This window comes from Lipotes vexillifer, unplaced genomic scaffold, assembly GCF_000442215.2.
Source record: "Lipotes vexillifer unplaced genomic scaffold, Lipotes_vexillifer_v1.1 scaffold1980, whole genome shotgun sequence".
Classification (NCBI taxonomy): Eukaryota; Metazoa; Chordata; class Mammalia; order Artiodactyla; family Lipotidae; genus Lipotes; species Lipotes vexillifer.
The window spans coordinates 1,153,103-1,166,417 of NW_006797999.1; the positions used below are offsets into that span (position 1 = coordinate 1,153,103).

At 51.6% G+C, this 13,315-nt stretch overlaps 1 protein-coding gene across 1 annotated transcript in view; it reads right to left on the reverse strand.

The window, feature by feature from the left end:
• The window catches only part of MYOM2 (myomesin 2), a 77,089-nt gene extending 64,230 nt beyond the window's left edge, over positions 1–12,859 (reverse strand). Inside the window, exons 1-5 of the mRNA XM_007470028.1 lie at positions 12,753–12,859; positions 10,959–11,117; positions 6,599–6,761; positions 6,331–6,488; positions 5,066–5,158 (exon numbers count right to left, since the gene is read on the reverse strand). Coding sequence (XP_007470090.1) covers positions 5,066–5,158; positions 6,331–6,488; positions 6,599–6,761; positions 10,959–11,117; positions 12,753–12,859 — 680 coding nt within the window. The remainder of the gene's footprint in view (positions 1–5,065; positions 5,159–6,330; positions 6,489–6,598; positions 6,762–10,958; positions 11,118–12,752) is intronic.
• Positions 12,860–13,315: the final 456 nt, after the last annotated feature.

The following is a 13,315-nucleotide window of genomic DNA, read 5'->3' on the forward strand; positions in this document are numbered from 1 at the left end:
TCCCCCCCCCCCCCGCCCCCACAGACCGGAGGGTTGGGCCGCCCACAGGCATGGGCTGGGGAGTTGGGAGCCAGAACAATGCTGGGGAGAGGCAAAGGCTCCTGCACAGACTGCCGCACCAAATCCCCCGACCTGGAGGCTGGGATGGAACCTGACTGTGACACAGACTCAGAAGCAGGAGCCGTAAGGCAGAAACAGACATCCCACCCAGAGCCCACAGACGGGGCAGCCCAGCACAGGAAGTGGCTCTCCCCCCGCTGGACCTGAACCAAGGCTGTCCCCGGGCCCAGCTGGTCAGCATCGCTACCCACTGCTGAGTGAGGAGGTTACTGGTGCCTGAAGCACATCGAGCGCTCGAGAAGACTGTGTACAGACGTCACTCAGAGTGTGTCCATCCGTCACCATAAACCTGTCTCCGTCTTCTTCAATACCTCCCTCAAAGGCCTTTCTGGACGTTACTTAGTCTCGGTAGTCTCCAAACTGTGTCCCATAGTTTTTAAACCAAATCTCCCAAACGTGCTACCAATTTCTTCTTCAATACGAATTTCAGCAGTTTTTAAAACAACAGTAGAAACACGCCCTTGACACACCACGTACTGGCCACTCACTGAAGCCCAGACACAGCTCTGTGCCGCGCTCGACTTGTTTTGCCCTGACGGCCCTCAGGCAGAGCAGCTCACACCTTCCCTGCTTAACTGAATTACATTCTGAGATTTCAAGGTCAAACTTAATGTTCCCATTTGCGACTATTAATCGCTGTGAATCAGGACTTTTCTTCAATATTGTACAATCAGAATAAAAGCCGGGGCAAAATTATGTTTGCTGAGACTATTACAAGACTGCAGTCATCAGCCACAAGTTCTGATTTCAGATCTGTGCCCTCATCAGGCCAGCCTGATAAGTCTCATCTACTGACTTTTGTGTGTGTGTGTGTGTGTGTGTGTTACAAGGGCCTCTCACTGTTGTGGCCTCTCCGGTTGCGGAGCACAGGCTCCGGACGCGCAGGCTCAGCGGCCATGGCCCACGGGCCCAGCTGCTCCGCGGCATGTGGGATCTTCCCGGACCGGGGCACGAACCCGTGTCCCCTGCATCGGCAGGCGGACTCTCAACCACTGCACCACCAGGGAAGCCCTACTGACTTTTTGACAAATAAATAGTATGTATTTAAAACTTCTCAAATACGTTTATTGAATACCTACACTTTATCTGGGGGACACTGATGATTAAATAAAACAATGCATTTGAAAATACTTTGCAACTGTATAGTACTGTATGAACTGTGTATATTATTAATTGAAATGTATAGCTGAATTCTTGGACTGAAGTTCGAAAAAGGTTCCCTTTCCCTCCCCGGAGAAGGTCCTCTCCTTTGCCTTTACATTCCAATGAAACAGCATGGATTTCTAAGCGTTTTGAGAACCGCAGTGAATTGCTCTCCATCATTTCTTAGCTGAGAACAGCTGGAGGAACCCAAGAAGGAGGCTTGTGACGCAAAGGGGCAGGAGAAGCCCCAGGCACCAAGCCCACCTGGACAGCAGCGTCTCCCGCCGGAGTCTGAGCTGCTCTTCGGTTAACTCACAGAATTAGGACCCCGGAGGCAGACGTACCTAACACTCTAGCGCTGATAGCCGGTCAGGTAACCAGCTAGCACTTGGTACTTAGCAGGAGGGACCAGGCTGGGGAAAAGGTGCCTTGGAGGCAGGATCTTGGCGCACCAAACACGTGCACACCTGCTCACGTGCACCTATCCAAAAGAGAGGCTCCACGGGGTCATCTGATTTGTAAAGAAGCCTATGCCCCCTAAAAACATCCAGACCCACTGATTTACTGCCACAGGTCCCAGGCGGGGCGCACCCGGCTGAGGGAGTACGCAGGCGAGAGTTAGAACTTCCGGTTACGCTAACTTTTGTGTCGTTCTTTTTGCACGTCTCTTTTGTAAATGTTTTACATTCTGTAAAATACAGTAGAACACATATAGATTATAAATAAACACACGTGCGTGTATTGGGGGAGGGCTTATATATATTTGTTGGCTGCTTTTGCAGGGGGTGGGCTGCAGGAAGCATGGCACCTGGGGGCACCGGACAGAGGGCACAGCAAGGGACCAGGCAGGCAGGACTTTGCAGATTCAGAGGAGACTGTGCCCAACTTAAAATTCTGTTCACAGGTCACTTGGAGACCCACATGCCTGACCGCAGCCCAGGGGCCCCCCATCTCCCTCTCCTTCCCGAGGCCACACTAGGAGAAGCACTCTACCAGCCCACAGAGTCTACTTCAAGCCTCTTCATCATGCTGTCAGAAATGGCAAGCCAGTGATTAAGGGGCAAACGGGTTTACTTTCTGTTTGGACCTCATCCCAGAATAGACAGAGGTGGTATCCTTTGGTCTCAATGTTTACAAACTTCCATGGGGCACGTTTGCAGCCCAAAGTCTCAGTCTGAAATGCTCCCAAAACCACTCCAGGGGAGAAACTAAAAACACTTCATCTATTTTAAAGAGGGGCAGGCAAACGTTTAAGTGGCACCTGAATTTCTCTTGTGTAGTCAGGCCCCAGGTACTCAAACTCTAAGCGGTGTTAACACGGGATTTACAACTTAATTCAAAGTAGAATTTGAATATCAAAGTCTAAAAATAAAGTGCAAGAAGAGATTAGCCCTGGAGTCGCCCTGCGAGGAGTGGGGAGCGCAGAGAGGTGAGGTTAGAATAAAACACAAGATAGGATGTTCTAAGCACCTTTATAAAAACACGAGAGCAGCATGAAAATTCTTTGAAGAAATAGAACTCACCCTATGAGTCCCAAGAGAAAATCTAATGAGCATATAAAATCGTATCAACTACAGCTTAAATTCGAACAGTACCAAAGGGAACTAAGCTCTCTTTTCGGCACTTCAAGAATTCGGCGACAGTGGCCAAAGAATATTCATAGGAATAAATGTCACTCTTGTAACAGAAAGAGCTCATTCCCCAGCCAGTGGAGCAAAGGAGCCAGCATATTCCTCACCACTTAGCCGGCCACAGGTCAGATGATGGTAACTCAGCAGTTTGGAATGAACAGCTGAGGTCAGCTGTAATTTGTGGGCTTCCCCCTGGCTCTTTTTTCTGAAGACTAGCTACATTTCATCTGTTAAGAATGTCCCAATGTGGGTAAGAATACTGAGAGAAAAGTTAGTCTCAGGAATTTCCTTGTCCCAAATTCCTTAGCTCTTTGCAAGCTGAGGCAAACTCCAAGTAATATATCTGAGGACACCTGGATATACTGGGGCCTCACTGATTTAGTTCACATGGTTCAAAGCTTCTCTTATTCCCAGTACAAATTTAAAAGTTGCCAACATAGTGTGAACAGGACTTTTTCATACTTGAGAAAGGGAATTTGTTTCTCTTTTCAAAACGATGACTAAAATTCAGCTTGAAAACCAACCAGTTGCTAGGGCACCCCAGGTTAGAAAAGAGTCCCCCCCCCCCCCACCACCAAATAAAAATACTCTTCAAAATGAAGGAAAGTTTCTCTTTCTAGATAGTATGGCTTACTGCCTGTGGAAATTTCTGGAAGTTTTGGAAATTGAAGGAAAGTGGGATGCCTAGACCCCGCCCACTCTCAGCCTTCCGCACCCCAGCTGACGCAGGAGCCCCCAACCCTGGGGCTGATTCCGACCCCTCTTTTTCACTGACACCCACATCCAATCCATCAGCAAATCCTACTGCTCTAACTTCAAAATCGGTCCCCGCCCACCTCACTGGTTCCACCTCATCCACGGTGGTCCAAGCCCCACCATCTTTCTTGAATTTCGGCCAAGCTGTCCAAGCCTGCCCTACTATCCGTTCGCAGTCAGTGACCCTTTGGAAACGTAAGTCAGATGTTTCATTTTCCCTTTGCCCCCAGTAAGAGCCTTGTGACGGTTACAGGGGCCGGGGTGATCTTCACGGCGCTGGTGACATCTCTACCCTTCTGTCCTATGACTCCCACCAACTGCTGCAGCCCTGGGGTCTGGAGGCTCCTTCTCGGAGCCTCCGCCCCACGCCTCTGTCCCCTCCTCCATCCCCTTAGATGTCTTCTCCTCTAAGGCCTGCCTGGCCCCCCTTTAACACCACACCTGCCCCAGCCCCAGACCATATGCCCCAACCCCTGCAGCCAGTATCATCACCCTGATCTACTGTATGATTCCCTTTTTATTACACTTAAGGCTTGCCGCCATGTTCTGGACCTCCAAGTCAGGAATCGAGGTTTTGGTCGCTTTAACACAAGTTCCTAGACTGTGTGGGGCACAGAGTAGGTTCTCAATAAACAGTGCCAGTGGGGCCCATGGGGCCAGGGCCTCCAGCTTTTCTAAACAGCCTCAAATTTACCTAGACAAGGTTATGACTCGACACAAATTTTAATCTTAACTGTAACCTGTTAGGCTCTGTCCTAATTAATCTGCATAATGTTATGACCTTTTTGTAAAAAATAAAAGCTGTGTATACAGAAAAGCAGAGAGTAAATGAACAGCGGAATCTCACTTTTGTTAAAAAAAAAAAAAATCAAAATGTGCTTGTACGGTTCTACACGTGTGTTGTGTAAGGGAAACAGCAGTGCTGTAAGTACACCAAAATACCGACCCTGGAGGTTGGAAATACGGATGAACTCTACCTTCTTTTAGTTATCTGTATTTACTGCATGTTTTCAATTTGCTATGAGAAGAAAATAAAGGTCATATTTCCTTGAAGAGCTGAGCTTAGGAACTGTTGCCCACACCTGCAGGAGATGCAGCCCGGCTGCTGAGCAGGTTGTGAGGGTGTCTGTGCGTTTCCCCGCGGCCCTCACACCTGGCACTGCCGTCCTTCCTTAGGCCATTTTCTCCTTTCGTTCCCAGAACAGGAGCCCCGCAGAACCAACCACTGAATCCACATCCCTCTGGCCTGACCCCAAGGAAACAAAGGGAAGCCTCTACCACCAATATTTAACTCAGAAACACCAGGTACGACACGTGGAATTCAGATGTGGTGTGAGCTGACCGCCGCTTCTGTGTTTGGGAAGCTGATCACCTGGGCAGGTGCTGGGGCACAGCCATGCCCACCAAGCCCTTACCTGTTGATCTCCAGTGTGTGCACCCCGTACTTGCTCTCAATCCTGTACTTTCCTGGCTCCCCTGCCTGGCAGATCAAGCTGCCGTCTTTATACCTGAAAGAGGGAAACACTTGTCTGAGCGTAAAGGTCGACTGGCTGTTTTGCACGTGTCCCCACCTTCCTATTTCCCATCCCCCGCCGTCCCTAGTGGGCGGGCGCGCGCGCGCGCACGCGCGCGCGCACACACACACACACACACACACACACACACACACACACAGCACAGCACATTTTTGCTCTGCTTCTGCCTGATTCACCACTCAGATCGCAGGGCGGGAGCAGCTACGGGAAAGGTCCAGAGCCCACTCTTGGCTGTTTAAGGGGAGGTGGCTCTTGCAGGACTCAGACTACCTGGGCAACCCTCAACCTGCATGGGACAGAGCATGGGCCAAAGGTCCCCTGGAACTTGTTAGGAACAATGGATACATCACTCCAAGGACAAAACGTAACCAGTGTTGGTTAGGCCCTGGCCCAGCCTCTGGAGGGAGGCCGCAGCGTAGCCGTAGTGCACATGGAGAGACCCAACTGCTCTGCACCTTGCCTGGAGGAGGCTGGCCTCGGTGTCCCCCCAGGACAGCAGGGCCACGGCTCCCCCTAGGGCAAGGGTGGGCGGCTCTCAGCCTCCCCGGCCCGACTCGTGAGCAGCCAGAGGGCGGAGGCACTACTTTTCTGCTCTGCTGCTGAGAGCCCTAACCCAGAACGCACGTGAAAGCGCGGTGTTGTGGCCAACGACAGACCCTGGGGACTCGGTACCAGCAAGTGGGAAATAAATGAATAGACAAGTGAGTTTTAGCAACATACGTTGAAACTAAAAGTGTCGGTGGGGCTTATTTAATTTTCAGCGACACGAGGCTCGAGGAACCCTCTCACTGTGGTTCCAGAGCCTTGGAGTTTAGGGTCTCCACTTACATGAGTAAAAGCAGAGCTGCAGGTAAACACAGGTCATTTCCGGGAACCTGGTTTTCAATAAAAGTCCTCGGAAAATCATTTGCGTCAATTGCACTAAAATGAAAACGCCTGCCTCGGATTTCCAGGGGCCCCTCCGGATTTCCAGGGGCCCCTCCGTGTGTTTTCACGCACGCATTTCCTGGTGAGTTTCAAGAGCATCGGTCCCTGGAGTAGGTGCCACGCACTCCCTGCAGGTGGAGCTTCTCCACCCATTCAGGTGCAGATCCTTCAAAGGAAGAGCAGCGGGGCCTCCGCCCCTGGGAGGCGCCCCCACTCACCACTGCACCACGGGGGTTGGGAAGCCCTGCACAGTGAAGCACAGCTTGACAGACATCTGCTCCCAGATGGTGTGCGACCGGAGCTGCACCAGGATCTCGGGGGCTCTGCTCAGCTGCTCCTCAGGTGAGTGCCTCTCCCAGGCCAGCCCGTCGTCCACCTGCCCCGGGGAGCAGCACGTCAGGGTGCCAGGGGCGCAAGGCTCCCACCACCAGGCCCGCAGGCATCGTGCTGACGGCACAGCTGCACCCGGCACCCGCCCGCCCCTACCGCGTGCTGCAGGCCGTATCTGTCCGCGTGCTGCACGGCGTATCTGTCCAGCTTGTCCCGGGCATGGGTGCGGGCCAGGTGCACGTCCTCCTCCAGCTGGGCCAACTCGCTGAGGAAACGCTCCCGCTTGGCCTCCCCGTAGGAAGCCACCAGTGACTGGTACCTGCAGAAGCCAAAACGCCACAGTATTCTCGGGACACGGGCAAAGGGCGCCTGGTCACCGAGGGCCTGGGACCAGACACGCAGTCCCCGGGGACTTGCTAAGTGGGCTCGAGGAGAGGGTGGGACAGGAGCCACTTCTGCTGCTTTGGCCACAGCTGTCCTCTGCGCGGCGACACACAGCACCCACTCGTTTTCCTCAGAGGCTGCCGTTTCTGAGTGAATTTAAGACTGAAGTGAAGCCTTCTGAACTAATAGATTCAAATTAAGAAATAAGTCTGGGCCTCCCTGGTGGCGCAGTGGTTGAGAGTCCGCCTGCCGATGCAGGGGATACGGGTTCGTGCCCCGGTCTGGGAGGATCCCACATGCCGCGTAGCGGCTGGGCCCGTGAGTCCCGTAGCGGCTGGGCCTGTGAGCCGTGGCCGCTGAGCTTGCGCGTCCGGCAACGGGAAAGGCCACGACAGTGAGAGGCCCACATCATTAGAAACCATAAATTTGTCAACTAAGGAAACACTGCAGCCTCAGGAGTTGTCTGAAGAAGAGCTGGGTGATGTCCAAATACCTTTAAAGATAATGAAAATTGTCACACCAATAGGCTGGCCAAAAACCCTGTTTGCTAAAAAAAAAAAAAAAAAAGAAATAAGTCTGTATTCTAGAAAAAGTAAAAGGATACAGTCAGCAGCTTCTTAATCTGTCGGGGCAGAGAAATGAGGGGCACCTCCCTTCTGGCCCGAGGGCCACCTCTGTGGGCTCCACAGATTACATCCTGGCACTGCCCGGCCCAGCGGTGCGTCCAGCCACCCTGTCACCCCTCCCCGGTCCCATCCCCTCCTTCACCACCGCGTTCCCGAGGCCCCAGCAGAGTCAGAGGCTTGCTGTTCCCTGGGCTGCCTGGGATGGGAAAACGGCAGCATCGAGGGTGCAGCCGGGGAGGCGGGGACCAGGTGGACGTGGCTCATAAAGGTGGGGTGTCAGACTGGAGGACTTGCTGCTCTGCGTGGCCCAGCGGCGTGGGGAAAGCCGCCCTAGAACCCAGGCAGCTCCCCCGCTCCCCAGCCTCTCCCGCAGCCCTGACTACCAGCCCGCGCTTCTCCAGACACAGCGCAAATCGCAGGCCTGGTGTCAGGTGTCCGGGAAGTTGGAGATCGAACAGAGTCTCAGGAAACTCTGCAGCTTCTTCAGGCAGAACCACGGAGATAGAAACTATAATAAAAGCTAAACCCCGAGTGAGTGTTGAGTCAGCCTCGTCTTCACTTCCGACCAGCCCAGCCCCACCCACACCCGCCTGCGTCCCCTCCCCGGACACACGCCTACAATCTTCTCGCTGCTTAGAGGTCATCTCCTCGCCCCTCCAGCCTTTCCCCACACCCTCTGCTCATGGTGATTCTCCACGCAGGAGAGTTTTAGGCACATGTGCACACCCATCACATCACCCTCATCCCAGCTGCCCGGCTCCCCTTCACTCATGGAGCCACACGCACAGAAATGATTTTGTAGGTCCCTGTGGGAGAAACAGCGAGCGCCTTGCTGAGAGGGCTCGCAGGAACCGAGCATTCCTGTCTGCAGTGAATCCCACTAAATGACGGCGTAAGCAAAGGCAAATCTCTATTCGTGCGGCAAACTGTCCTGATAAGCTTAAAGGCTCAGAAGTCCCACCTGGACCTCGTTTAAAATGTCTATGTGAATTGCACTTGTCAATAGCACCGCCAGCCCCAAATGTTTTATGATAAATATTAGAACTAGAATTGCTCCCCCTGGCCGGCCCAGCCCCAAATACTGTGATCTGGGACATTGAGAAGGCACCCCTGCTAGTCTGTGATGGGGTGACTGTGACACTGCCCCCTTGTGCAGAATGATGTCACTCATCGTGCATGTGCCCTAAAGACAAGCCCCTCGGACGGCTGCATAACGCAGGGAGGCCCACTTTTCACAGGACAGAAGTAGAGGCATCAAAGGGACATTTCTAATCCCCTGTATCTTCCAGGAGGACATTTCCAGACCCTTCAGGGCACGCTGATGCCTCGTTGGTATTTATTTTACATGAAGACATAGCTTAACTCAAACTGATGAACCCATAACTTCATCTCTCTCCAAGGACCGATTTGTCCTGTAGGTTAAACTCACATCTGCCACAGGAGGTAAGGAATAAATACGTACTTTCAGTAACGCCTAAGGCCAGCAAGAGTAGGGAATTATCATAATAAGGACTGGAATTCATCGAACTCCTCAAATCACCCTACACCGGGCTCCCTCGCATGGCAGGAACAGAGCAGGGGTTGCGATAAAATCTCCATTAACTCCGGCCCAGCTCACCAAAACCTCCAATTACTTAGATTTACTTTTAAAGGAGGAAAGACCTAATTTCAATAAGACCTTTCACATGGGAGATATGCACATGGGTTGTGAGAATGAAATACTGTGAGGGTCCTAAAATGCAGAATCCCAAAGCATGGGTGCTGGGCTCCGTGGAGAGCTGACACAGCCCTGACCTATATCCACTGCACTTGCCCAGAGGGACTGACATTTACCCTGAGCTCCAGGGACACAGTAACATTATAATCAGTCATCAAGAATCAAAATACATTCTTGAGTCAGATTTGCTATTGCAAGAGTAGCTTCATGTGTTTTAGGAAGATTTCCAACAGCCAGGAATGTCACAAAAGTCATTTTTGCTGAAACCACATCAATCATGGTAACCCACTCCCTGACTGTTCAAATTAATACAAGCTTACTTTCCCCATTTATTTCACCCCAGGAAACTGAGGAATAGGAACTTTATGGGATAAGATCACGCCAAGGTATAACCGATTAAAATAAAATTATAAAGCTCTGGTCTTCTCACTCCCTGTGCCAAAACATAAGGCATAGTAGAACCCTTTCTGAAATAATCCAACACATAAAAATCCAACTTCTTAATGTACACATTCTGAAGTGATTCTTTTACAAAAGAAGTCTTCACTTGACAATAAAATAAATTTTCAGGGTAAAATTCCCATAAGGCATCTAAAAGATGATTCAAATTTTTTAAAAAAATAAAGGCTAGGGCTTCCCTGGTGGCACAGTGGTTGAGAGTCCGCCTGCCGATGCAGGGGACGCGGGTTCGTGCCCCGGTCCGGGAGGATCCCGCATGCCGCGGAGCGGCTGGGCCCGTGAGCCGTGGCCGCTGAGCCTGCGCGTCCGGAGCCTGTGCTCCGCAAGGGGAGAGGCCACGACAGTGAGAGGCTCGCGTACCGCAAAAAAAATAATAATAATACAAAATAAATAAATAAAGGCTAATCTTTTCAGCTATACAATATTTTTACTAAACAGATTCCTTAGTCATAGTGCAACTTTCAGACTGAAACATGTTGAGCCAAATCTCATTTTCCTTCCGGTTTTGAGCGTTTTAGCGATACAGAGAAAACTTTCTAGAAATAAGTAGGAGGAGAAGGTGGGGGGGGGAAACAGAGTGGATACGAAATGAAGTATACATGAGACACTCAAGTACTCTGTTCTGAAAAGATCCAAGTCAGTTGACCACCTGTTGCTCTGTGATCTGGAAATAATTTTAAGACCGACGTTCTTAGTAACCCACCCCATTCCTGTGACATATTCCCCATGAGCTGAGTCTGTAGAAATGTGAAGCATGAGTGTCTACAGAACCCCCTCCCTTCAGCTCTGTGTCCACACGGACACGTGGCTGGAATCCTGGCCTCTCTTTGGAAGATTCCCCACTCAAGTCTCAAGCCTCACAGCTGTTCCTTAGTAGCCGAAGAGGCTGGTGGTGGAAATTCGAAAACTCCAACTCAGACCTTTAGGTCTCGAGGCCTCCGAATGTGACCAGCGTGCTTTCTGGGGAAAGGGAGTGAGTTTGGGGGGAGGGGACAGAGGCCTGAGGCCAATCCAGCTGCAACGCGTGGACAGTGGCCGTGGGTCCTCTGGACCGCAGGGTTCTCTTCTGCACGAGGATGCAGAAAATCCATCCCCAGTCATTTCCTTGTCGGGATGAATCAAGATGATGACAGTGGAGAATAAGAATCGACTGAAAACGGTCGTGCGTGGCTTTCACTGCAGCAAGTGTTCCCTTCCCAGTTTGCACATGTCCCCTTTCAGCTATGCCCCCCACCTCATTCTCTGACTGCAGAGCCCCTGCCCAGGCCCCGGGGCAGCGCGCAGCCCCCCGGCGCTGGCCCGGCGGCAGGCAGAGAGGGCAGGGTGTTACCTGTGCTTCCTTTCCTGCTCGTCCTCTTCCAGCGCGGAGCTCACCCTCCTGGCACACAACCTGCAGGTGGTCCCCCCCGGTGCCGTCCGGCTGGACTCTCTCTGCGAGGACGACTTCTGAGTGACAGATTTCTGGGAAGACGTCTGGGTGGAAGCGCGCCTTGGCGAACATGGGAAAAATCACATGTGGTGGAGAAGTGTAAAAATGCATCGTCACAAACAACATCACTCCGTTTCCACGCCCCCAAACCATCATCGAAATGCAGGGCACCCACACCTGCACGTGGGGACACACACACATGCACATGCCTACAGGCACACCTGCATGTATGCGCTTACTTGCACATGTGAACACACATACACACACCCCTAAGTGTGGCCTCCAGCCCGACTGCACAGGCCCATCCCCCACAGGGACGCGCCCCCAGACTCAGCTGCCCGACACCCCTGCCCCTCCCTCAGGCCAGCCAGTGCCTTCCAGGCCCTTTTGGCCTGAGACCATGATTATATATATATATATATCTTAAGGGATCCAAAGCTCCCTGAGGCTGCTGGGAGGGGCAGAGAATGTTTGGCTTTGTTTGTTACCAGGATGGCAGCTAACCGCAAAAGACCATGGGCGGTTCTAAATACGGGGGCTGGGGACGGGGACCTGAGGCCGGAGCCCGTGCCCAGCGTCCACCTCCTAAATTAACACCACAGAAACGTGGGCGGCCAAGGCATGTGCCGCTGGCCCCTGCAGACGCAGAACCTCAGAAACTCACAGATGAGCCTGCAGCTTGACACCAGCCTATCAGGCAGTGAACAAAAAGTCTACCTTTTGCAACATTATTATTAACGTAGCAAAATTATCATTGAGATGGGCTTCCATCGATCTTCACTCGGCCCCCATTAACTCTGTCCCACCGACATTCTTTCCCATGGGTTTCCTTCCCGTTGCCCTCGCTGTTTGGTGACCTTTTATTTTTTTTTATTTTTTTTATTTTTTATTTATTTTTATTTATTTATTTATTTATGGCTGTGCTGGGTCTTCATTTCTGTGCATGGGCTTTCTCTAGTTGTGGCAAGTGGGGGTCACTCTTCATTGCGGTGCGCAGGCCTCTCACTATCGCGGCCTCTGTTGTTGCGGAGCACAGGCTCCAGACGCGCAGGCTCAGTAATTGTGGCTCACGGGCCCAGTTGCTCCATGGCATGTGGGATCTTCCCAGACCAGGGCTCGAACCTGTGTCGTCTGCATTGGCAGGCAGATTCTCAACCACTGCGCCACCAGGGAAGCCTGGTGACCTTTTAGATTCTAGCTCTGGAAGGCACGTGAAAAAGAGTGAAGTCAAGGAGCAATTACTGAAGGTCCACGACTCATGAGCTAAACCAGGCACTAAGAGCCAGTCTACCAGGACCTGCCGGGATCTGCAGGATTTGCCGGGATCTCCCAGGATCTGCCAGAACCTGCCAAAATCTGCCAGATCTTCAAGGATCTACCAGGATCTCCTAGGACCTACCAGGATCTGCCAGGATCTCCCAAGATCTTCCAGGACCTGCCAGGATCTACTAGGATCTGCCAGGACCTACCACGATGCCATGCAGTGCCCCACACAAAGTTTGCTGTGCAGCCGGGTCAGCCATGTTCCCCGTCTGGCTCTGGACACGGGCATCGGGGAGCACGGCCCTCCCTACCTCCCCGGCTAAACCAGTTCACCTCCAGGCTTCAGGGGACTGGATAAAGCTTCTTGCCTTGAAAGTCAAACAAAGCTCGTAATCAAGGCTCGGCCTGCCCCATCAGTGAATTACAACTTACTTTTTCGCTGCATATTCATCCACAAGGTACCTTGTTTGAATATTACGGTACGACTGGTCAAAGTGTTTGTGTCTCTTTTGGTAGAAGGGCACAGCAACAAGCGACATCTTTGTGGACACCTAGGAAAAAGAGTAACAAACAGAGCAGAGGTCCTGGAATTTCTAAAGTAATCAGAGGCTCCTGCAATTCACACTAACCTTTTAGGTTGTTCCAAAGAGGAAAATCAACTCCAATTAACAAAACCCTTGTGGGGGAAGAGAATATAAGAAAGAGTCTATAAGAGGAAATAATCTTGGACACCTATTAAGTTCCCTGGGACCTGACTTCATTTCTTGTTTGCTTCCATAAAAATTAGAAGACTGAGCCGCAGTTTCACTTAATTGTAAACTCACCCAATGTCTATAAACTACCTAGTTTGTTCAAGGCAACCGTGAAAAGCAATGTGAGAGATAAGGATAAAAATAATTAAAGCACAGGTCACAGAAGTAAACAAACACTTAGAATACAATAGAGGAGGAGATAAGAGCAAAGGAGACACAAAACATGCTGGGAAATAACGGGGG